Consider the following 24,407-nt stretch of genomic DNA (forward strand, 5'->3'; position numbering starts at 1 on the left):
TTTCCTGTGTTTTACCCAACCCAGGGGCGTTTGCACTCAGGCACCGTGCTACTGCATCATCATGGAGTACTGCGCCCAGGGCCAGCTGTACGAGGTGCTGAGGGCGGGAAGGAAAGTGACCCCCAGGATGCTGGTGGACTGGGCCTCAGGCATCGCCAGCGGCATGAACTACCTACACCTGCACAAGATCATCCACAGAGATCTCAAGTCTCCCAAGTGAGCTTCTTGTTTAGCTTTTTATTATAAGACCAGAATATAATAGACTTTGTTTTTAATTCTCATTCCTGTCAACTCTGCTGCTATGAAAACGATCAACCTAAAGCATTGCTTACGATTGTGTTGTGTTATAGATGATAATATCTCTATAGCAACTCTAAAAAAAAATTACCATGTTCTTTACATATAAAAACACAAGTAAAAGACATACAAATAACATACTTTTTTTTTTTTTAAAACACTAAACATGTGACAGAAATTTTAGCATGACCACCCATTGCAATGATTAAAACTAATATTAGGTAAAATCAGGGAATGCTGAACGATAAAAGTACGTTTGAAGCTTTCATTTAAAGGAAGCTACTGACTCAGCCTGCCGTCTTTCCTCAGGCAGGGTGTTCCAGAGCCTCTGAACTCTTGTTTGGAGAGGATTCAAATGAAAATCATTCTCTATGTGAAGCAGAAAAAGTGACACACAGTATGCGTTCCTGTTTTTTAAAATTGTTATTGTTATGTGGGCCCATGTAAGCGCTGTGGTCTCGTTCTTAAAACTAACCTCAGTAAAACAGCCCTGTAGTCTGATCCAAGATTTCTAAGCCCAAAGCAGCAACAGCAACTCAACCTTTCCGCTCTGAATATTCTGACATCAGCTTTTATTTTGACATTTCTCATGAATTAATAAAGCTTTAATAAAAGAGTAAGACAGTGTCCCGTCCTGCTCCTCCTGCCTCATCCTCTGCACACTGTAGCCTTGTTACTCTAATCGATATCATCCCGCTGCAGCAGCAACAAACTCTGTGTGAGTCAGCAGATGAATACGCCAGAAAAGGTCAGTCATTTTAATCTAAACCTCTGTGCTTTCTCTTCTTGTCTTTCAGTGTTTTGGTCACCCACGACGACACTGTGAAAATATCTGACTTCGGAACGTCCAAAGAGCTCAGTGACAAAAGTACAAAGATGTCATTTGCGGGGACGGTGGCCTGGATGGCCCCAGAGGTGATCAGGAATGAGCCTGTGTCTGAGAAGGTCGACATTTGGTGAGTAATGAAATGCCACAGGTTTAAAATAATAAATTATTTTAAGAGATATAGTAAATGATAAATTCAAGATATGTAGCTGAAGCTTGTTATAGTTTAGATTTTGAGTCATATTACCTGTATGCTTCATTACATTTGAGAAAAATTAAGTCATCATTCTATTGCTATTTGTCAACGATATTTTCTTATATTTTAAAGAGTCATCTGTTGCTGTAGTGAGACCTTTTTGTCTTTACTTGTGTGTTGCAGGTCATTTGGAGTTGTATTGTGGGAGCTGCTGACTGGAGAGATTCCCTACAAAGATGTCGACTCCTCTGCCATCATTTGGGGAGTAGGCAGCAACAGTCTTCACCTTCCAGTCCCCTCCACCTGCCCAGATGGCTTCAAAATCCTCATGAAACAAACATGGTGAGTTCGGACAGTAACATCACTTCTGATCCCCTCTCAAATTTTAAGAATAGTTGATCACATCCCTTTTTTTTCTCTCTTTTTTTGGGGTTGATTCCAGGCAAGGTAAGCCCAGGAATCGGCCTTCATTCCGTCAGATTCTCCTGCACCTCGACATCGCCTCCGCTGACGTCCTCGGAGCTCCTCAGGAGACCTACTTCAAGTCTCAGGTCTGCAGCGGAAAATCACAATTTACCCTCATTTTGTATTGATCACAGGGTTTTATACACTTATTTCCTATCATACATTTGGTATGCACTCAAAAGAAGAGCACTGCACTCCAGACGACAATATTTTCTCTGCTGTAGTATTGATAGCAGTGTGTGTGTTGACCGCATTTCCATTGTATCCATTCACGTTACAGTCTGAATGGAGGGAGGAAGTGAGGAAACATTTTGAGAAGATCAAAAGTGAAGGAACCTGCATCCACAGGCTGGACGAGGAGCTGATCCGGCGCCGCAGAGATGAACTCAGGTGAGCATGACATCAGAGCTAGTGGGAGTGATGTAAACGTTCAGGGCGGCTGTCGTTCAGGAGGTCGAACAAGTCATAACTAACTTGCTTGTGACTTGTGTGTCGGTGGTTAGATCCACAGTTCCTCCAGCCCACATACCAAAGTGTCTGTCCGTCCATGTCCTATTCCCTCAGAGTCAGAATGTGAATGTGTTACAGAGATAGCAAAGCTGTATGAGTGTGTGTGAATGGCTGAGTGTGACTAAAGCGCTTTAAGACAATTTGTCCATTTAACATAAAAAAGTAATTCTTGTATTGTATTAAGCAAACAAAAAGTGTAGTTCCCTTATTTGGCAAAACTATGCGGAAGTATCATTCCCTTACAAACGTGAATTACATGACATCACAGATTGTCCACAGACAATCCTAAGTACGTCTCTATTTTAATTTCCATTAAAATAGAGACGTTAGAGATGCTTTTTCAATGATTTATTACTTGAAATTGAAGTCCCTGGAAATACATATTTTGCTGTGTTTCCTGTCGACCCTCAGACACGCACTGGACATCCGGGAGCATTATGAGAGGAAACTGGAGAGAGCCAACAACCTCTACATGGAGCTCAGTGCCATCATGCTGCAGCTGGAGGTCCGGGAGAAGGAACTAATGAAGTATGTAAAATAATATCACATATTAGCTCCTTCCTTCATTATCAGAACTGTCAGTATCCTATTACCTTCGACTCAAAGGTATTACTTCTCAAAGGTAACACGATTTGAAATGTTAACAGTGTCCAGGCAAAATTAACTAAAAGTTATTTGCAATTTTTGAGTCACATCACAATCTGTAATATTCTCATGTTTCCCAATAAATATAAGAGTGATCATTGTATTAAGATTATGTTTTTATAGACTGTTTAGACCAATGAAAGTACAACTCTGTGTAGAAGAGAACGTTAATGATGCTCCCAGTCACACATCTCTAAATCAGTTCTGCTGCCCCTGCAGGAGAGAGCAGGCAGTGGAGAAGAAATATCCCGGGACCTACAAGAGGCATCTGGTCCGACCCATCGTCAGGTCCAACGCTGTGGAGAAGCTCATCAAGAAGAAAGGAAGCATTTCCCACAAACCTGGGGTTCCCCCCACCAAAAGGTCTGACGCATTTCGAGTTAGAAATATTTATGCACTAAATAAGTACGATGAATGGTTATATTTCCAGGTAAAAGAAGTACATACAAGAATCAAAGTAACTTAAATACAATACGCTGATGTTGCTGGATACTCATTTACAGGCCAGACTTGCTTCGTTCTGATGGCATCCCCAGTGTTGACCCTCTCCCCTCCCCCTCGCCGCTGTCTGCCAGCCCAAAGGTCTCCACACCTCCCGGTAAAGCCCGTTACCGGAGCAAGCCTCGTCACCGCCGCGCCAACAGCAAAGGAAGCCACAGCGAGTTCCCCGGCGTGCTGAGGCCTGTCGCTGGGGCCCTGGAAGACACCCGGTCTCTCCAGGCGCCGCCGTTCCACCATCTCCACCACCACCACCACCTCCTACCAAATAAGGGGCCCTTACTTCCCTTGAAGGGCCGCGAGGAGGCTGTTGTCAACTGTGCCAACAACCTGCGCTACTTTGGCCCTGCCGCTCCCCTCCGCAGCCCTCAGACGGACCACCTGCAGCGTCTTGTGTCTGGTTCCGGCCCCGACCTCATTTCCACTGCTGTGGATGCAGACACGCGACAACGGACTTCATCCACTGGCTCCAATCCTGTCTCGGGTGCTGCCGCCAGTTCTTTGTGCCCCTGCTGCCATGCACACCCCTTCCCTGGCTGCCTGCACTGTCAGGAGACCCCGCCTGCGTCCAGCAACCCAGAGCTACCCAACTACTCGCTGCTCGGCACCCAAGAAAGGACCCAGTCTTCTTTAGGGGCTCCCAGCAAGGATCCAGCCTCGGACGGAGAGGCCTCAAAGAAGACCGAGCTACAGGAACAGGAGGCATCCCAACACACACACACCCTGCCCTCTGCACTGCCACACACCCTCAGACCGCTCAGGAAGGTAAGCACAGCTCGAAGTCTAACATCAGGGAATCTGGGAAATGTGATTGTGTGAGGAAACTGAAAGATGATTGTTTCTCTGACAGGGTGATGAGTCATCTGAAGAGGAGGAGGGAGAGGTGGATAGTGAAGTGGAGTTTCCAAGGAGGCCGAGGTAAAATACAGTTGTTTCTTTAGTGTGCATACTTAACCTTCATTATACTGTAACAATATTACATCATGCGGTACAATAACAGAACCATTAGTATTATCAATACAAATATTTGTAGCCTACAATAGGTTTGTCACTGGGGGGTGATGCAGGTTGGCGTTACGGGCTACTGCTAAATGAGGTGAATCTATTTCGCCAAATGTTTAACAGACCAGTTGATCAGGTGTGGATAGCAGGGAGATCTCACATTTCTTATTGCTAGCACGCCACTTTGTATTCTCACTCAAAACATCCAGATCAGCTATCATATAGCCACATGCTCTGTCTGCCATGTAAAGTAACTTTGCTAGGAAGTTTGTAATAAATGGGAACTTCACCTGGAGCTTGTTTCATTGAAGCACTGGCACGTTAAAAATGAGCACCCAGCTAAGTGGCTGATTGATTGTCAGGACCGTCACTACAGCTCGTAGTATCGACAAGGTCTAAATACACTGAGCGAGTTATGAAACTAAAAGGCATCGAAAATCTCCTCCCCTGCTCCCTCACAGGCCTCATCGCTGTATGAGCAGCTTCCAGTCCTACTCCACCTTCAGCTCAGAGAACCTGTCCGTGTCCGACGGAGAGGAGGGAAACACCAGCGACCGCTCCCACAGCGGGCCTCTGGAGAGGATGAGCGCCAGTCAGGAGGAGCACCTGGACGAGCTGCTGTCGCACACACCGGACATCCCCATCGACATCTCCACCCAGTCAGACGGCCTCTCTGACAAGGAGTGCGCTGTCCGCAGGGTCAAGACACAGATCTCCTTGGGAAAACTGTGCTCAGATGAACACAGCTACGAGGTCAGTACTGAGGATGTGAGGGGGATTAATTTTACATCCCAAACATCTATGATTAAAGAGATACTATGTTTTTTTTAATTTTAAACTAAATGTTATGACTGTTCTTACATTAATGATGGTTTTAATATCACATTTATAAAAAAAAAATCTACATCTATGGGTTGCACCTGACTCATAATGCCACCTAGTGCACTGCATCCTCAAGGCATTTTTTTAATTTCCGGGGGGGGGGACTCTTCAGCTACGTCTTAGGGTTGAATATGAGCAAAGTGAACACCAAGTGTGTGATGATGCTTCTCTGTGTTTCCTGTCTCAGAATCCCCTGCAGTTTGGAGACTCAGACTGCGATACGTCAGAAGCAGAGTGCTCCGACGCCACCATCAGGAACAACAAAGCCGGGGCTCCTTCCTCGTGGTGAACACACGCCCCCGGGGGCTCCGTTCTGTTTTTTGCCTGGAGGCCGCAGCGTCCCACTCTGCCCCGAAGAAAATAGCAATAAAAGGACGACATTGTAAACATAGCTCCCTATAGCAAAGCCCCATGCAACCTCTCCCAGAGCCTCCCCAAAACCCTTCCCTTCATGAGCCCCACTCCCCCTCCTCATCTCTAGCACAGCATCCAGGCAACCCATGGCAGGGATTCCCTTTTGAATGATACTGTACAGTAGATAGTGTAACATTCATAATTTATTTTTGTCTTAGTTTTGAAGGAAAATTCAGGATCTCTGTACGTTCTCTGATCCCAACAGAGAAATAAAACTGACATTTTGAAACATGGGCTGACTGTGTGTGAGGGAGAAACTGGATGAAGATGCAAGTGACGATGATGAGAAGGATTATGTTCTGATCTATCTGAGGCTGACAGTTGTGGGACGTTACATCACCGCGATAGTCGGACTCTACACGTCTTTACACGTCTTTTGATGTGGCCGCAGTCAGCATCTTACTGCTTTAGACCCCAAACCAACCAACCAACCAGGCCCTCTCTCATACGACTGTCCAACTTACCTGCTTCATCATGACTTTACAGTACAGAGCCCCAGTGCCCTGCCTCGTTCCCACCTCCATCCTGTACCCAACGAGGGCACAGGGGGCTCGTGATAAAAAGCGTGAACACCAGCATGAAACAACCTGCCTCGCAAACGGGACTTACTTCTCCTCCTCCTCCCTAAAACCAACATTTGTGCAGACCCCACCACCCGCTGAACAGTCCAAGCATGTCCGTGCAGCTCGCTAAACGCAAAACGCTGCCAGAACACTGCATGACGTGGACGAGCTAGCAGACCAACGGGGGATGAAGACTCACGTGACAGCAGATAAAAAAATAAAAGAAGAGACTCTCCCTCTCTGCCCCTGCTCATCCCTCTCTCTAAGACACGCCATCGTCATCATCATCAATCAGATGTCATGACCAGAGATATCGAGGGCATTATCAGCGTGCGTGTGTGAGTGGGTTCACGTAGCCCTCTCCTCGCCATTAGTCATCACAGTTTCAAGTCTCATCTCAGGATCGTTGGAGGAATTGAGAAACCAGACTGGACCAATTATTGTACGTAGGAATGTTCTTCGAGCGGCTCGTATAATGGACCATGCAGGAATATTCAAAATAACGGTCTTACAGATAGCCTTGATGTTCAACTCTATATTGCTGGACATTAATGTTATATAGAAATGTAGTGTTTTAGTCGCAATCCAGGTGCGGTATCCCATTTCTTGAAAATCACGAGGTGTAGCGTCTCCCATGTACCATTTTCTAGCAGGATTGTTCACACCACCGTATGCGTAGTGTCTGAAAGAGGCAAAACAATAATTATGTGCTGTGCAGACTAAAACAGCAATAACATGAGTTGGTGCTCAGGTGAGAAAAAGACGTTGCTTGCTCAGGATTTGGGGGCGTCTAGCTGGCTAGACACAACACAGTGGCTGTTGGCTAGAGGACAGCAGCGTGTGTCAAACTGTTTATTATAGATGGTATATTTTTAGATTGTCCCATTTTTTTATGAACTCACCTCTCCAGCGCTCAATGCTCAGGATTCAATGTTGGTAGTAGAGAGCAGGAGCGATGCATCAACAGCCACTAGATGGCGACACTTGCAATGACCTAGTTTGCCTTGTGTTATGGCTTTTCGTTCCTTTTTGCTACCCAAGGTAATTTCCCCATCTAAATCCCAGAATGCCAGTAATATTAAGTTTTTCGTGCGGTTGCTATTGAAAAGGGATACTGCATCTGTGAGAGCTTTATTTTTTAGCCCCGTCTGAGTGTTTGTCATTCACCCTAATGATTTTGCTCGTAGAAAAATAACCAGCCAGGGTTGAATTTCAACGATAACGATGTCAAGAATGCTCAAGTGTATGCAGACAGCTGAGATTCTACATAAGGAATATAAGCCAGAGACAAGGCCAGAGAGCAATGAAAGCTCTTGGTTTTCAACGACCTCATCTCAGTATTATTGTATATAAACACCTAAATGTAAATGTAATGTGACCTGTTTTCTGTCCTCTCTCTCTTCAACGTATATATCGCACAGCTCGGACCGAGCCTGTCGCCGACGACCAGCAGACTGGTTGAATATGAGCAGGAAGTTCTTTAATCTGTATCACATCAGTATTCAGCACTGCGAGGGGGGGGGTGTCATACAAACCGAGTAGCACAAGGTGAATCTAAACCTGTACTGATGGATAAATGACCTTTTTGTGCGTGAAAGCTTCGTAAAGGCTCACCCCTGGTACGGAGAACAGCTGCTGCCGTTCCTCAAGCCTCCTTTAACCATCTTCATCCTGTTTACGTTTGTGTGAAATAACCTAGTGTGATGTAATGACTGGGTATATCTGATCAAGCTGTTATTAACGTTATCTTTCTGGCATATATCCTGTGAAGTATGATTGTTGTAAAGCTAATTTAATTTTGATTCTTTTTTTTTTTGTAGCTGGCCTACGTGATTATTGAATTAATTTATTAAGAATGACTGGTAAGGTGCATTGTTCTTTTTATTTTCAGGCAGCTTTAGAAATGTTGTGACCTATGATTTCTCCTGAAAAGTATTATTGAAAGGAAGCACAATGAATTGGTGTGGGAAGAGGACAGTATTTGTATGCGAGAACAAAAGCATTGTCATATCATCGACTCTGCAGGGGACCATTCATCATTTACATCATCGCTGCGGACAAAGTATTGATTATACAGACTTTACATCAGTAATTAGTAACACCAAGTGTTCCTAAATCTTTTTTTAATATATCGATATAGCTTCTATGAAATCACCTCTGTTTCCAACCAAAAGTCAAGTGACTGTCACAGCAGCAGAAGTGAGACTTCAAACCTGATTCCCTTCCTCTCATTTTTAGTCAAAAGTACCAGTTACTTACATCTGAATATCAGTGCAACTGTCTCTAACTGTGGACATCATGTCGCCTCATCCCATAAACCAAGCATCTGTTTCTTTGTTATCATTTCCGACTCCCTCATCCTGTTGAGTGGCATTACGATCAACCAATCCTGTCCGTTTACTGTATTATCCAGTGTACAGTGCAACGGGTATCTGGGAGAATAAAATCAGAGCAAACAACTGCATGGAATAAATGCTGATGTACTGTACCCAAAACACTGTGGTCACTCTCTTCTGTCAACTACAACATTATTGTTAGTTTTTATCAACATTGAAAATGTATTTTTTTATTTCTATTTATTTATTTGTGTCATTGATAGAGGAATCAGCTAATTATTTTTGTGTCCAGTTACATTTTCAGTAGATTTTATCTTTATTTCAGCTACAGTCACATTTTGAGATATTCTCCCCAAACAATATCAGACTACTAATTACTAGTTGCTATAATATGATAGAATATGATATAATATATCCTATATAATACTGTATATCATAGTAATTTAATATTACTAATATTAGGATAGTATTCAAATTCCAAGAATAAATACAGATATGACAGGTTGCTACAGCCCTGATATGAAATAAATTAAAACATTTTACTCACCAATATTACTAGTTTTTGTATTTTTATTTTACTGTTGGTACAGTAATATCCACGACACCCACATATTCAGCTAATTACCAGCTCTCATTCAAGTTCAGGGAATACTATGTCAGTATTTAAATATAAATATTAAACATAGAACTAATAAATGAATTATATGTACAGTGGTAAAACTATGGATAAAATAGGTACACACATCTACAAATAGATTAAAAAAAGTAGCAATACCAAAATGTAGAAATACTGTATTACACTTTAAAATCATGCATTCATACTTCTGCACTTAAGTATTAGCAACAAATTATATTTAAAACACAAAGTTTATTTTTGAATATATAAAATACAAGAGTTATAAAATCTTGGAATTAGAACATTTTAAAGGAAATGTTACATAAGACTTATAATTTTACATATATTAAAAAAACTTATATGATTTGTATCTAATCAAATTTAAGCCCATTTTAATAAACATTTAAAATCAGTGGGCGGGGTTTAATCCTACCTGTTGCCTGGAGTTCGTGCGGGACGTGCTGCGGACATTTCCTCCTCAGCGTTCAGCGAGTGGGCGGGGCTTATAGCTTCTGGAGGAGGGGAGCGTGTCACCGGACGGAGCGGGGTTATAAAACAAACGCACGGTGCACTCCTCTGGACAGGGCGGAGTCGGACACTGGAGAAGGGTCAGGGCGGGTGAAGTGCGTCTACTCGCCGAGGGGGGTGAAATAACCTTCCGCCATCGAGGAGGAAACATCTGGACCAACTAACAAACCGAACCACAGCACTTCACCGAGACTCTGCACCGCCTCGTACTTATAGTTCAAACATGTCCTCCATGGACCTGGAGCGGCTGAAGATGACGGGGGCCGGCCGGGCCATGGCTGTGCTGACCAGCGGCGGAGATGCGCAAGGTGACGTAAATAATTCAGATAAACTGACATTCAAACGCAGCGTGTTGCCTTCAGGTACATGTGCAGGGAGGAAGGTCAGTGTTGAGGCAGGAAGGAGACAACAGGACCGAGGGGACACTGACGCTAACAATAACTGAACATATGATCCCAGTGTTTCCTGTTTTTAACCTTCGGATCTGGGACCAGGGGTCAAAGGTCATGTATGTGCTGCAACACACATGACCTCTGTTGTACAGCAGGTTACTCGCAATGGAGCAAAGTAACTGAGTACACAAGTAACGTAGTTATGTGCTGTATGAACTATCACTTGTACTTTTATGAGAGTATATCGCGTTTTGGCTACTTTCTACTTAACAATTGAGGGAAATGACTGCACTTTTTACTGCACTAATTCTATTGAATGTTTAGATTAATAAACATAATAATACTAATAAATTAGCACCAAACAGTGCTGTACAAAGATGACTAAAAACAAGAAAATAATACATTGAAGACAACAAGTATAATAATACATAATTTAGGTAATTTACCTATGCTTATATACTTAGGTAAATAATGTGAAATAGAAAGAACAAATACATCATGAGGTCTTACTGTGGGTTAGGAAGAAATAACACTTTCTGGATCCACTACCCTGCCATGTATTACGTAAATAATATTACCCCATCTTTTTTTTTATGTGCTCGTTATTGCACCAGTAATTATAATCCAGTGATATAATAAAATATTCAGAAGTTAAATAATTTGCATCATCAATACTTTTGGTACTTCAAGTATAACTTGATGTAAGGTTTTTAATGTGTGACTTGTATTTTTTGATTAGTAACTGCTACTTTTGTACTTGAAGATACCAGTACTTCTTTCACCACTGGTGTGAAACTGTGTCACATCCTCCGCAGTATCTGATTTCCTCATTCAGGACCATGGTGTAACCACTTGTGTGTAATCACTTCAAAGTCCGATTTGAATCTTGATGTTTTTATGCAATTGTCCTCGACCCAGGGATGAACGCTGCTGTCCGAGCTGTGACCCGGATGGGCATTTATGTGGGGGCCAAGGTCTATCTTATTTATGAGGTGATTAAAAAAGCTTTTTATTTAATCATGTTCATGACCATATTAAATATACACATTGAATTAGTCCTGTTTTCTTACTTGACTGTACATATCTGTACTTTTCAGGGATACCAGGGCCTGGTGGATGGAGGAGACAACATCAAACTGGCTCACTGGCACAGTGTGACCAACATCATCCAACAGGTGGGTTGAAACATTAGCTTCGGTCACTGCTCCCTCACCACTGCAGAAGTCGGCCTTTTTCATAGTTTTGACTTACCATAGTAGGAAGAATACATTGATAGTGTTAATAACATTATTGATGTAACAAGCTATGCTATTAGCACATCAGCAGGGCCATAATGGATGTTTATTCTGTCTTTTCCTACTGTCACATGTCAGATCTCTTCTGTAAAAAAGTGACATAGAATTCGTGTATCTCTTCTGTCTTAAATCTATTTCTTTATTTCTCTTTTTATGGTTTTCAACGGAATTTTATTATCTCATCCATCTCCTCTGATCTGTTTTCCCTCTGCCTGTCTTATACTGGTAAAAGCCTGGTAAGGAGTCTTGCCGCATGTGCTTCAAGCAGAAAGCTGCTTTCTACTCATGAGACAGTTATAAACAGTCTCACACTGCACTGACCAATTGTGTGAGTTTTCTTGGACTTGTGTAGCTAATGTGTCGATGTTCGACCCTCTCTAAAACTGCTTGAACGGTTGTGTTTGTATTGTGTTTAACTTACATCCTCTTACCGCCACTGTGGCCGTGTTCATACCTAGTATCCTGTATCTAGCTGACTGTGTTTGCATCACAAACGTAGTAAAAATAAAGTTTTCTGTCATTTATCAGGACATTTGTTATTGACAGATGACAAAGTCCTTTCTGTCTGAGCTGAACTGGTCTTGGACTTGTTAGTAAATGAGGTATCTGCTGCAGGGTGGGACTGTGATTGGTAGTGCCAGATGCAAGGTCTTCACAACGCGGGAGGGCAGAGTCGCCGCCGCCTACAACCTCGTGAAGAAAGGCATCACCAACCTGTGTGTGTGTGGTGGAGACGGCAGCCTCACCGGAGCCAACATCTTCCGCAGTGAGTGGAGCAGTTTGCTGGAGGAGCTCGTACAGAAAGGTAAAGTGCTAAAGAGTACGGAATCATTCATGTCATCACTCGTTCTCTACATATAACAGTAAACCAATATTATAACATTTCCGTGTGTGTATGACTTTAGGACGGATCACAGACACTCTGGCCCAGCAGCACGATCACCTGAACATCGTAGGGCTCGTTGGCTCCATAGACAACGACTTCTGTGGCACTGACATGACCATCGGAGCCGACTCGGCGCTGCACCGCATCATGGAGATAATTGATGCCATCATGACCACGGCACAGAGGTTAGACGCCGTGTGATGTGGAACAGTGACGGCTGCTGTTTCATCAAAGTGATTAATCCTTTGTTCACTGATGAATGTGATATTAATTTGTTCAGAATATGAAGATATAACAAGAACACAATGATACTTTAATTGAGAAACTGTAAATATATTCATTTATAGCAGTAATAGATATACTGCTATCAGACCTAAAAAAAAGTAAACAATTAATTTGAGTAATCGATTAACAGGAAATTATCTATAGAATACGAAACACTCTGCAGTTCCAGATTCTGAAATGTGACTAATTGCTGATTTCCTTTGTCGTATATGATTCATACAGGTTACACACATATACAGTAAGTTGTATCTTTGTGTTTGGGACTGCTGTGTGAACCTTAGACTGTTTATAAAGATTAATAACGCATCTCCACTATCTAGAAATGAAACCAAAATATCCCCGATACTAACGCTGCCATCTTGTGCTTTTGGAGCCAAAGTCTGCGCAGTATTGATCAGGGGATGGAGCTGCAGTAGTAGAGTCCCATGGATACATAGGCTCGACCAATCAGGAGTCAGCTGTCAATGATGACTTTACACTCTGTTTTATAGCATCAAATAACTAATCAAAACTGAACTAACTGCAAAAATGAATGAACACTTTGACATATATGATAATAAGTACCTAAAATGAGAGAAATATATATTTTGAGTTAGTTCCATGTCCCATCCACTAACATGGAGAAGGCAGGATTTATAATATATACTGCAGCCAGCCACCAGGTGTTGATCAAGAAGCTTTGGCTTCACGATTGGAGCAGTCACGTCTTCCATCTATATAAACAGTCTATGGTTTGCACAAAACCTGCAGTGTGTAGTTGATGTATTGGAATGCGATGATCGAGGCCAAGGTTTGTTTTAACAGAGTTCCTCCATTCAAGCCTGTTTGGCATGATTCCTATGAGCTTGTTCAGACTTGTACTTTTGCATCTCAGCTGCTGAGCTTCTGCAGTCTGAAAACTCTCACGTGCTATGTTCACATAGTTGCTACAAAAGTGTTTTAGTTTGTTTGACCATAGCTGTTGTTTACTTCCCCCAGCCACCAGCGCACTTTTGTTCTGGAAGTCATGGGTCGACACTGTGGGTGAGTAACACACTTAGATACATTTGGATGTAATTCATAAGAAGCCACTAAATAAAACATAAGTGATTGTGCTGTTACTCCAGGTATCTGGCCTTGGTGTCAGCGCTGGCATCTGGGGCCGACTGGCTCTTTATTCCAGAGTCTCCCCCTAAGGAGGGCTGGGAGGACCGTATGTGTTCCCGTCTAGAAACAGTAAGACACAAAAACTATACTTCAAAGATAGTTAGGTCTACAAGCTCTTCAGGTACTTGGAAACAGGTTTATGTTCCTGACTTACTGGTTAATGCATGTGTTTCTGTTTACCTCCAGAGCCGTATAAAGGGGTCAAGACTAAACATTATAATCATCGCAGAAGGAGCCATTGACATAAATGGCAAACCCATCTCCTCAACTTATGTAAAAGATGTAAGTATAAAGGTTTAAGGACTATATTACGCTTAAACTACCGAACAGATTTCCGGGGATTTTGGTGGAAGAATTGGACATTTTTTTCTGAAAGCCTCTCTGTTTTGTTTGGTCAATGACAAAGACATAGTACACTGAAATGCTTCCATGTGTGTTTGAAGCTGGTGGTGGATCGGCTGGGTTATGACACCAGAGTGACAGTACTCGGCCACGTTCAGCGAGGAGGAACTCCCTCAGCCTTCGACAGAATTCTGGTGAGTTGAACATATTTTATTATTTATTATGTATGACACCTGAACACATTTTTGTGAGGTGATAGTAAATGTTTTATTTCAGCAATAGGTTTAACACCAATGCAGTGTGCAAGGTTAACTGCTGGAAATCATTGCAACAATACTCTGGTGAATCGGACATAATGCTTTATTACAAAGAATTCACAGTTTTTATACATGTTGTTGTTTTACTGCAAATGGTCCGAGTTCCATGGTTCAGATTGATCTGAACCTCTTTGGTCTGACTAAAGCTGTTTTCAGACATGACCTGCAGGTAGAATCCTGAGAATCGGCTACAGAGTTTACACACAGTTTGCCTTTCACACATGCACAACACAGCTGGAGATTTTCTGCACAGACACGTTAACAACAGCAACAAATCCTCCACATTATTCAGGTGAGAGGTGGTGCAGCAGACAGAGGCGGGAAGTGACGTATTAACTCCGCTGCAGAGATCACAGGATTTTCTTTACAACATTATGTTTCCCCTTCGGTGTACCTCACTGTGGGGTCTTGAACTATGTCAGCCACAACCCCTGAAGATACAGCCAGAAGGACATGCTAGTCTACTGTTTATATTATTTATTCTGGTTGTTTCCCAGCCCTCATTTAGACACATTATATATACTTATATATTTAAATGGACACGTACGTATGTGTGCTCTTTTTTCTCCAGAGCAGTAAGTTGGGTGTGGAGGCTGTAGTCGCTCTGATGGAGGGCTCTCCTGACACTCCAGCCTGTGTCATCGGCCTGTCAGGTAACCATGCTGTTCGTCTTCCTCTAATGGAGTGTGTGGAGATGGTGAGTCTCTTTCCTCACTTCTATATTAGTTTTTTAAGGACATGAATGCTAACAGTGGGAGGTGGCTGTTTTTTCAACTTTTTTTCACATTGTTTGCAGACTAAGTTGGTGCAGAAGGCCATGAACGAGAAGAGGTTCGAGGAGGCAGTCAAACTGCGAGGAGGGTGAGAGAGGAGATTTGTTCATGTATATTGAATAGTTCTATCATTCATCTCCATTATACAAATATGCCCTATAATCCCTTGTAAATGGTCTTATGTTCATTTTATCACGAGACCATTTCATTTTTTTGTCGTTACTGTGTCAATAAAAAACAAGATGATGTTCTTGTAGGAGTTTTGAGAACAACTGGAACATCTACAAGCTTCTCGCCTTCCAGAAACCTGCCCAGTCTCAGGTAAGTCTCTCATCAACATGAACACATGTACACACACATACTGTATGGTATTAGATTTAACACATGTAAAAATCACTTAAGTTATAATGTGAGACTCATGTTCCCACAGAGCAACTTCTCTTTGGCTATTCTGAACGTTGGCGCTCCCGCTGGAGGGATGAATGCAGCCGCGAGGTCGGCGGTGAGATTAGCCCTTGCTCACGGACACAAGGTCTTTGCGGTCAACGATGGATATCAAGGACTTGCCAATGGAGCGGTTAGTCCAACTATCTTTGCATCTGTACCACACTGCAGTATCTTTTTAGTAATGCATGAGACTGAGAGGAGACTGTTCTGTACTGTTGTCAGGTTTTTGAAATGGAATGGCACAGTGTGGCCGGATGGACGGGACAAGGGGGCTCGCTGCTGGGAACAAAACGGTGGGCTACAACCCCTAAGCGTTTTTTAAAAATTGATGGATTTATGTACTCAAACTGTACCCACATTTCTAGTACTCCACTTTCATGAATGTTAATAACTAATACATTATGGAGTAGATATCGTTTGGCAACTATATGTTTTTTTTAATGTTTTATGCTTGTCATATCTCTTGGTTGATTGGTTAGTGTGGGCAATGTGACACATCATTTAGCACCTCTGTGTTACAGCCTGGCCATTTTTTGTCCATATGATTCTCATTCTGTTTTGTTTTGGGGATTTTTCAGAAATTTCAGAAATGTATCTGATCCTCCAGTGGCATCTAATTGCTCCTCGCTACAAATTGCACGGTGTATGTCTAGCTTATGTGAAGTTGGCGTTCCCCTTTAAGTGATTTTTAATGTCTGTTTCATGTCCTCCCTCAGGACGCTTCCAAAAAAACACATGGAGAAGATTGTGGAAACCATTGCCAAGTTCAACATTTCGGCTCTTCTTGTAATTGGAGGATTCGAGGTAGAGTATTGATTGGTTATAGGTAATAATCCGTAATATCAGCGTTACATCAGAGTGGTTTTCACTGTACCACTTGATGTTCAAAGGCGTACGAAGGAGTGCTGCAGCTGTTTGAAGCCCGGAGTCGCTACGACGAGCTCTGTATACCCATGTGTGTAATCCCTGCCACCATCAGCAACAACGTGCCTGGAACTGACTTCAGCCTGGGAGCAGACACTGCCGTCAATGCTGCCATGGAGGTAACACCGAGCAGATGGCACATTAACTCGGAGACTTTGATGTTTCAGGATTAAGATGGATGAGGACTGAACCATCACATCAGAAAGCATCACATCAGATATGAGCTGTGTTACAGAGCCAGACTTTGAACTCCTCGTACATATTTAAAACAGAGGATAGAGATTTAGTTTTTAATTTTTAGAGGACGGTGATTGAGGCAGATGGCCCTCTGGTTATTCCCTGTGACTTAAATATTGTACCTGGTAAAAGAACATAAATAAGACAACAGCAGCTTTCTCCAAAAACCCTTCCTGTGTATCTGTTTTTTACGCTTTCTAGAGGCTGCATAGTCACAATAAATACAGGTGATGGTTAATGAGAAGTAGATTAACGCAACACTATGTAACTATGTGACATCAATCTGTTGACCAGAGCTCTGGCTGTATAGTCCCACTCACTGAACTGAAACACAACTGAACTATGGATGTTACCCATGATCCCCCGCTTCTTGAACCAGGGGAGCTGCTGCTGTAACAAATACAACAAACTCTTGTTCAGAGTTGTTAATATTTATTAAGTTTACTTGCTGAATATTGGAGATAAACACTAGTTTCTAAGTCTTTAATTGAGTCCCTCCTTGACTTCCACACCCACACTTTGACCCGACTTTCAATACTCATTTTAATTTCCTCATCAGGGCTGTGACAAGATAAAGCAGTCTGCCAGTGGCACCAAGAGAAGAGTGTTCGTGGTGGAGACTATGGGTGGATTCTGTGGCTATCTGGCCACGTCAACTGGAATAGCTGTGGGTGCCGACGCAGCCTACATCTTTGAGGACCCCATCAACATCAATGACCTGAAGGTAAGACCGGACTGTGCTGTGTCTATTCTTTATTGGTATTGTTAACAGATTTCAGCTTATTTATTTATCTGGCCTTTGACAGACCAACGTGGAGCATTTAGCTGAAAAAATGAAGAAGGACATCCAGCGGGGTCTGGTACTGAGGTATGTAAGAGATTTTCATGCTGATCCGATATATATATATATATATATATCGATCACCACCTTAGCTTAGCGTGCTAGCATGTGAACATTTTGTAAACATCAAGTACAGTTGTAGTATGATGGAAATTACTTTAGTTTGCAGGGACCTAGTCAAAAGTTTTCGGACAAACTAGGCATTTTTGCTTTAAGTCTAAGGATCATGAATGTCAGGAGGATTTATCATCTGGGGCACATGATTTCATGGCAACGCATCAAAACGTTGATAAATTTAACCCCGGACCAAAGTGGCAGAATGACCGAGGGACATTGTCATATTATTGTGATATTGTGTATGTCTGATGCAGTTTTTCCCATGTTGAACTTTTCCTCTGCTGCAACAGGAATGAGAAATGCCATGAAAACTACACGACAGATTTCATCCATAAGCTGTATTCATCAGAGGGGAAGGGCATCTTTGACTGCAGAGTCAATGTGTTGGGACACCTTCAGCAGGTGAGGAGCCACCGTGTGATCTATCCACTCTGGCAAAACACAGCTTAACAAATTACAAATGATATCAATATAAGTGACACTCATATACTGTAAAGCAGAGGTCCCAGTTTTCAGGCCCTGACTTCCAAAGCGTCAGAGACTTGGGGACCCCCATTATCCCATTATTGATTGGGGAAAAATAAAAAAACTTTGTGCACATGTCGCAATGTTTCTTGTTTTGCTGTAAACTGACCTCAATGAAACTGATGCTGTCACTAATTTGAGATTATGATTTTTGGGGTCATGTGCTGATGAAGACGATCAGAAGATGACAAATATGTTTTCTTATTTGCAGTTTTATTTTAAATTTGAATACAAATTTAATGGCTAAAATATGCTATTTTTAAGTTGTATTTAAACTGTATTGGTCATCTTGTGACCCCTTCTCTGTGTCTACTTTGGGATTCGCTGCTGTAGTGTAAGTGACAGTCTTGCTACATATTTATACTCAGTTTGTGCATTTGTGGTCTAGGGTGGTGCACCTTCTCCCTTTGACAGAAATTTTGGCACCAAGTTGGGTGTGAGGGTGATCCAGTGGATTTCAGAGAGATTGACAGAAAACTTTCGACAAGGTAGAGTTCCTGCATGAAGTCATATTTTATATGAATAAACTGCTCAGAAACCTAAGTCAAACAACAGTGATGTCACGATTGCGCCATTTTCTCCACCAGGCCGCGTGTTCACCAACTCGCCAGATACAGCGTGTGTGCTCGGCCTACACAGGAAGGTCATCAAGTTCACGCCTGTCGCTGAGCTGAAGGCTGTGACTGATTTTGAGTAAGTAAATTCAAGGTGCTTATCAGGTGATATATGTTTTTGATCAGTCTTAATATTTTACTTTATGTCACTGGTTTTCAGGCACCGGATGCCCAAGGTCCAGTGGTGGTATAATCTGCGGCCACTGCTAAAAATGTTGGCCAAGTATCAGACCAGCTTCTGTGAATACGTCCCAGGAGAGATCGAACATGTGACTCGACGATCCCTCAGCATCGATTCTGGGTTCTAAGCTCTCTGAGTCCAGTGTATTCTGTCCATCTTTAGTTCCCACACAGATTTTAATTTGCTGCTGTGCACGTTCACTGGACTGAACACAAGCCAGCAGATACTGTAACTACTGAACTGTAAATATTATAAGTGTACTTCAAACACCCATGTAGACAAACAAAGCAATTGCAAAAGGAAACCACTGCCAAAAAAAGATGACACAAGTCTGTCATTAAGTTAAAATGTACAATATAATATAAAGTACATTGTGTGTGTTGTTTGCTTTGAAATCACATATTTTTAGAAATTCTAACTTGACTCAGACAAAATACTGAACCATTAAATTATGACTGTGACTCGTGGGACCTGTGAGATGTTCATTTTATTTTTGCATTGTATCTGTACTGAAACACTGCTTCTGTCTAAGTAAACTAAACAGCTAATCACAAATTACCATCAAGCAGTTTATTACACTATGTAAAAGAGAATTACAACTACTGCACTTACTACAGGGAACTCTGTAAAGAAATATGGACTTGTGTATTATGGTGTTACTATAACTATCTTCAATAAAATGTTATTCAACAGTAGTGCTATTAGAAACATGTTCACTGAAATGTCAGTAGGAATAAATAATTAATTACACAGACAAATACATAGAAACCATTTAACAGAGTAAAAGATGAAAAATGCTGTGAGAAAAGCCAAAGTTGGCAAATATATATATATTTTTTAACCATTGAATCCATTGCAAACTATATCAGAACATAACTGAAGTTAAACCAGGAACGGCTCTTTGAACCAAATAAACCACTTTTTTTGTTACAACTCTCAAAAGTTGAATGAAAATGGAAAGTCCTCCCTGCTCTTCTCTTTGGTAGTTGCTTGAGGGCTCTTGAAGTTGAAGGCAAACTGAAAGTCCTCACCTTGTTCTGATTGGTCAAACAAGAACTCACCGCCTGAAAAACAAAATCATTTACACACCTTTATTTTAAGGAAGGTAACACGCATCACACAAATGGAGAGATTTGATTAGGTGTTTACCACTTGAAGACTTGGTGTCCGTGGTTTTCTGAAATATAATGATCAGATTTTGGTGTTATTTTTTTAAAGAGTACAGCATGAGAAAAAGAAGTGTTTCAATAAAAAGAATCTACTGTACCTTCTCGTTGAAAAAAGAGCCAGTGAAAGCAAAATTTGTGTCCTGCAAAAAAAAAACATTAAAAAAGCAAGTAATTCCAAAACCAAGAGACACGGATTTCTTTAAGATTGTTTGTTCCTTCTGCTCGTTCCTCACCTCAGCCTGCGACGTGTCAAATCCAAATCCAGAGAAGCCGGGAGTGCTCGGATCAGAGTTCAGAGAGAACAGGAAAGCTGGAGATTTGGTATCGGAGGTACCACTGGCAGGGCTGAAGCTGAAGTGAGCACATGAAAGATTGCTCTCAGTGGTTATCTTGACAGTGATATAAAATGTCGGACAACTTGGATACAAAAACCTTACTTAAATGGAAATGCTGTGGTTGAAGGTGCAGCTGTCGTCTTTGCCACAGAGGCCTGAGAATTAGTCTCTTCGCATGATGACTGAGGAAAAGCAACAAGTTCCTCATTGTCCTTTTCACTTGATGTCTGCTCTTCATCTGTTCCCACTCCTTCCTCCGCCTTGTCCTCTGCTGCCTCCTCTTCCTCTGACACATTAGATTGCTGTTCCTACACACAAAACACATTGAGTGTGAAAGCTTTTCCAACAGGAGTGGAACCAGCTTCTGCAACGTAGACAATAATATCACTGCTGTTTTCAGTGGCGGACAAAACAGATCTCAAAACTGTTAACATCGACACTTGTGGTAAATTCCTTGAGATTGTTCTGAAAGGCATCCCCGTCTTTTCCAGATGAAGCACATCAGTGTTGTGAGTTTTACTATTTCAATTCCATCATGTTGGGACACTTGTAGGGACAGCCCAGTATGGGTCTTTTAAACCTCATGGCGGGAGCTTGACATGGAGGGTTGTTGTTTTTTGTTAGTTTTTTTTTTCCAAATTTGTCCATCTACAAGCTTAAGCTATAGTACTTCCTCAGAATACATAAAATTCCAGTTTTCATAGACTGAGCTCCTCGTGAAGTGATTTTAACAGAAAGGTGAAGTTTCTATAAATTAAAGTACTTTCACCTCCACTATTTTGGGGTGGATACAGTGCAGTTCAGTAGGTGTCAAGACCAATAACTGAAATATGCTTTAGGAAAGATACGAGCAGCATGAGGGAAAGTGTTTTCAGAACATTGGGAGAAGTGCCCACACCAGGTCATTCGTACCAAGAATGTCAAGGTTATCTATCTATCCATCCATTAAGTTGAAAAGCAGATATTACCAAGACTTGTTCCTGTAGTTCAGTGTCCTTTTCCTGCTCATTAGTTTGCATCTCCTCTGTCCAACTTTGTTCTAAAGAGATATAAATATTTAGCTGATGAGGTTTTATGCAACATCAACACCGAAACACGAAGACCACCGTGCGTAAAGATGCAGGCATTCACTGAAATGAATGCATTTCTCTACTTACCATCCAGCTGTTGGTGAGACCACAGCTCTCTGCCTGCTTCCTCTGGGTAAGTGCTGCAGGCGGTCGTATCCTGGACCTTGTGTTCCTCAGGGATATCTGCACCACCTGCCTCTACAGATACTTTATCTCCATTCTGCAACATCTGTTCATGTTAAACCGTTTGGTTACTTATATGATGTTACTTACATACTTAAGACAACTATGATGTGCCATTAGTTTTGACTTATGGCTTCTGAGTACCTTTGTCTGGTTGAGATGAAGACAGAAGCTGTCGATGGCAGAATCACAGTCCTCGGTCTGAGGATCTAATTGTTTCTCTGCTTCTTCTTCAGGCTGTTGACCTGTAACACTAGAAAGAAAAACAGATTAGATTGGAGAATAATACAATAAAATAAACATGTGTCATAATTATTTGTTATTTATAAGATTCAGAGAGAGACACCTGTCCAGTAGCTTCTCAGTAGAAGAGACAGTGACTTCTGGACCTGGTCAGACAAAACCAGAGAAATCAATTGTGTCAAGAGGAATTTCAATATTCTCAAGCAGAGCAAGTTGCCATGGGATTATAAAGTGTATTACCAGTGAGATGGTCTAGCTCTGCCTGCTTCATTGTAATTTGATCATCGCAGGCCTTGATCCTGCACTCAATCTCCTCTTTTTCGCCCTGCAGCCTGAGGAGCTTTTGAGCCGTAGGATTTTGCAAATAATATTCTTGATGTGACTGGAATTTCTTTCTGTAGCTTGCAATCCTCTCTTCATAGACTTCCCTAGTTAGGTAACAAATACAGAACAATTCAGTTTTGTTATCAGAGCACACGAAGGACGTTAAAAGATGATTCGACACAGCAGCCAGTTGAACCCACGTGTCGTGGTTGAAGCTGTCTTTTCTGCTCTCAAGTTCAGCTTTCAGCGTCTGCTCGTACTGGAGGAGCAGGCGGTTGGTCGTCTTCATGCTTCAGTTACATGGACGACAAGCAGTGAAATAAATGTATATCTTTATTACATGACACTGGTATTAACATGCACAATTTGATTATGTGTCATCTTCATCCATCCACCATGGCTTGGCTCTGTCATCCTTTACCTTCTTGCGTTAGCTTTATTATACATGGCAGTGCTCTGCTTCCCCCTGGTTTCCTCCTCCAGTTTCTTGATGTTTCTGTGAAGTGTGTCGATGTAAGACCTCCTCTCAGCAATGTCAGCTCTGCAAACTGTGCACACACACACACAGAAACACTGGAGTGACACCGTGCAACACAACACCAAAATGATTTTACATTCAAAACAGTGAGGTCTCCATCATGTTGCTAACTTACATGGTAGCTAATTTAAGCTAGCTCTTTATTTCACTGTTTGTCAGTGGTTTCTTTTACTGGCTTACCTTTAATTCGTTGGATGAATTCATTCTTCTTTTGGGAAAGCTCGCGAGTCTGAAGAGCTATGAAATAAGAATAAAAAAAAACAATTAGCTTATGTCTGAAAAGGTGCCATCTTGTGAAGTTGCTAACTTCAATTAGCTTAGGTTTTCAGCAGCTAGCTTGCAACTGACATCTCTGAACCACTTTACCGAACATTAAACCTTTACACACATACAATTACAACAAAGGTAAAACTGTTAAGCTCAACCAAACTCAAAAAGCAAACTCACCAGATTGACAGAGGAGGCCGTCGATGCTGTTGAGTGAATAATGGTCGCTCATCTTCGCAGCAACTTTAGCAACATTAGCTGCTTCTGGTCTCAACTGCCGCCGTCAAAAGTAAATGGTTTCTTCAAGGTTATAACTTTAGAAGTCAGCATCTAAGTCTTGAGGGGCATGAAAGTACAGAACCCCCCCTGGTGACATTTGGGGAAAAATATTATTCTTGGCCACGAGATAATAATCTGTTCTCGTCTTTTTGTCTTTTAATATTATGACTTAATTCTTGTCAAATTACAATTTTAGTTTTATAAAATTTTACCTATTTTCTTTTAAAATTATGACTTTCTGTCTTCTGATTTTACAATTTAATTGTCACAATCTCCGATTTTTACCCTTTAAGTGGCCCTAAAACTCTTTTATATGCTAATGCTGTGAAAAAAAATGCTATGATTGTATGATTCTATATGATTCTTATTTTAAAAATATTGTATTTTAAAATGATTGATAATTTCAATAAAATGAAATGAAATTGCTAACTTGAACCGTCCAAGTTATGAGGTACATCCAGCCAGTAATTGTTTTTGCGTAATATTGTTTACAAACAAACGAACCAACAGGCAAATGAAACGGGGTTGGAGGTAACAATAGCATTTCAAGTCTATAAAATATTTCATATTTCATATTGGCTATTCAACTGCACTGATGTCCCTGCCTGTGACTGTGACACTTTGACACTTTACACATAACGATAACTGTACATTTTGCACAATCCCTTCCGCTTATAGTATATTTTATTTGCTTATAGTATTTATTTATTTTTTGCTTATAGTATTTTTGTTTCCTATTTTTACATTTTCTATATTTTTAATTGCACAAACATGTATGTGTAAACCTGCTTGGCAATAAAACCCTATTCTGATTCTGAATTGAGGCCATATATGATACTGCTGTAACCTGTAAAATAAAATAAAGAAATCTTTGATAAAATGATTCCATAAGCATTTTT

At 41.5% G+C, this 24,407-nt stretch overlaps 3 protein-coding genes across 6 annotated transcripts in view; 2 read left to right on the forward strand and 1 right to left on the reverse strand.

Annotated features, from left to right (window-relative positions):
* si:ch211-45c16.2 (mitogen-activated protein kinase kinase kinase 13) overlaps nt 1–8,793 on the forward strand; it is a 30,135-nt gene extending 21,342 nt beyond the window's left edge. For 3 of the 4 annotated variants that reach the window (XM_035175078.2, XM_035175076.2, XM_035175077.2), the window contains 11 exons: nt 25–216; nt 1,095–1,253; nt 1,503–1,661; nt 1,762–1,870; nt 2,065–2,174; nt 2,706–2,822; nt 3,159–3,302; nt 3,443–4,202; nt 4,288–4,355; nt 4,901–5,192; nt 5,509–8,793. In XM_035175078.2, coding sequence (XP_035030969.1) covers nt 25–216; nt 1,095–1,253; nt 1,503–1,661; nt 1,762–1,870; nt 2,065–2,174; nt 2,706–2,822; nt 3,159–3,302; nt 3,443–4,202; nt 4,288–4,355; nt 4,901–5,192; nt 5,509–5,610 — 2,212 coding nt within the window. In that variant the 3' untranslated portion in view covers nt 5,611–8,793. The remainder of the gene's footprint in view (nt 1–24; nt 217–1,094; nt 1,254–1,502; nt 1,662–1,761; nt 1,871–2,064; nt 2,175–2,705; nt 2,823–3,158; nt 3,303–3,442; nt 4,203–4,287; nt 4,356–4,900; nt 5,193–5,508) is intronic. The other variant, XM_035175079.2, reaches the window with a different exon arrangement.
* A 959-nt stretch (nt 8,794–9,752) lies between these two features.
* Nucleotides 9,753–19,795, forward strand: pfkla (phosphofructokinase, liver a). Its single transcript, XM_035175169.2, has 22 exons — nt 9,753–10,086; nt 11,089–11,162; nt 11,268–11,345; nt 12,081–12,270; nt 12,371–12,536; nt 13,615–13,659; nt 13,743–13,851; nt 13,969–14,064; nt 14,226–14,318; nt 15,013–15,138; nt 15,238–15,302; nt 15,472–15,535; nt 15,645–15,791; nt 15,884–15,954; nt 16,378–16,465; nt 16,552–16,704; nt 17,382–17,546; nt 17,629–17,690; nt 18,071–18,182; nt 18,694–18,793; nt 18,893–18,998; nt 19,080–19,795. Exons 1-22 carry the CDS (start codon nt 10,002–10,004, stop codon nt 19,225–19,227), a joined length of 2,343 nt encoding a protein of 780 aa, XP_035031060.1. The 5' UTR covers nt 9,753–10,001; the 3' UTR covers nt 19,228–19,795.
* Nucleotides 19,796–19,925: 130 nt separating this feature from the next.
* LOC118120341 (RUN and FYVE domain-containing protein 2) lies at nt 19,926–23,550 on the reverse strand. The gene is made up of 14 exons (XM_035175170.2): nt 23,410–23,550; nt 23,143–23,199; nt 22,846–22,972; nt 22,625–22,714; nt 22,341–22,528; nt 22,204–22,246; nt 22,002–22,110; nt 21,762–21,903; nt 21,573–21,643; nt 20,707–20,912; nt 20,503–20,620; nt 20,368–20,409; nt 20,250–20,277; nt 19,926–20,164 (listed from the first exon to the last, which is right to left on the reverse strand). Exons 1-14 carry the CDS (start codon nt 23,459–23,461, stop codon nt 20,037–20,039), a joined length of 1,401 nt encoding a protein of 466 aa, XP_035031061.1. The 5' UTR covers nt 23,462–23,550; the 3' UTR covers nt 19,926–20,036.
* Nucleotides 23,551–24,407: the final 857 nt, after the last annotated feature.

This window comes from Hippoglossus stenolepis, chromosome 13 (assembly GCF_022539355.2).
Source record: "Hippoglossus stenolepis isolate QCI-W04-F060 chromosome 13, HSTE1.2, whole genome shotgun sequence".
Taxonomy (NCBI): Eukaryota; Metazoa; Chordata; class Actinopteri; order Pleuronectiformes; family Pleuronectidae; genus Hippoglossus; species Hippoglossus stenolepis.

Coding starts and splice junctions, on each gene's coding strand:
- LOC118120341 (XM_035175170.2), bottom strand. CDS start 23,461: ATGAGCGACCATTATTCACTCAACAGCATCGACGGCCTCCTCTGTCAA. Junction 22,715..22,845: donor AATAAAGCTAACGCAAGAAG/GTAAAGGATGAC, acceptor ATGTAACTGAAG/CATGAAGACGACCAACCGCC. Junction 22,529..22,624: donor GACAGCTTCAACCACGACAC/GTGGGTTCAACT, acceptor TTACCTAACTAG/GGAAGTCTATGAAGAGAGGA.
- pfkla (XM_035175169.2), top strand. CDS start 10,002: ATGTCCTCCATGGACCTGGAGCGGCTGAAGATGACGGGGGCCGGCCGG. Junction 17,691..18,070: donor CAGCGGGGTCTGGTACTGAG/GTATGTAAGAGA, acceptor CTGCTGCAACAG/GAATGAGAAATGCCATGAAA. Junction 18,999..19,079: donor AAGGCTGTGACTGATTTTGA/GTAAGTAAATTC, acceptor ACTGGTTTTCAG/GCACCGGATGCCCAAGGTCC.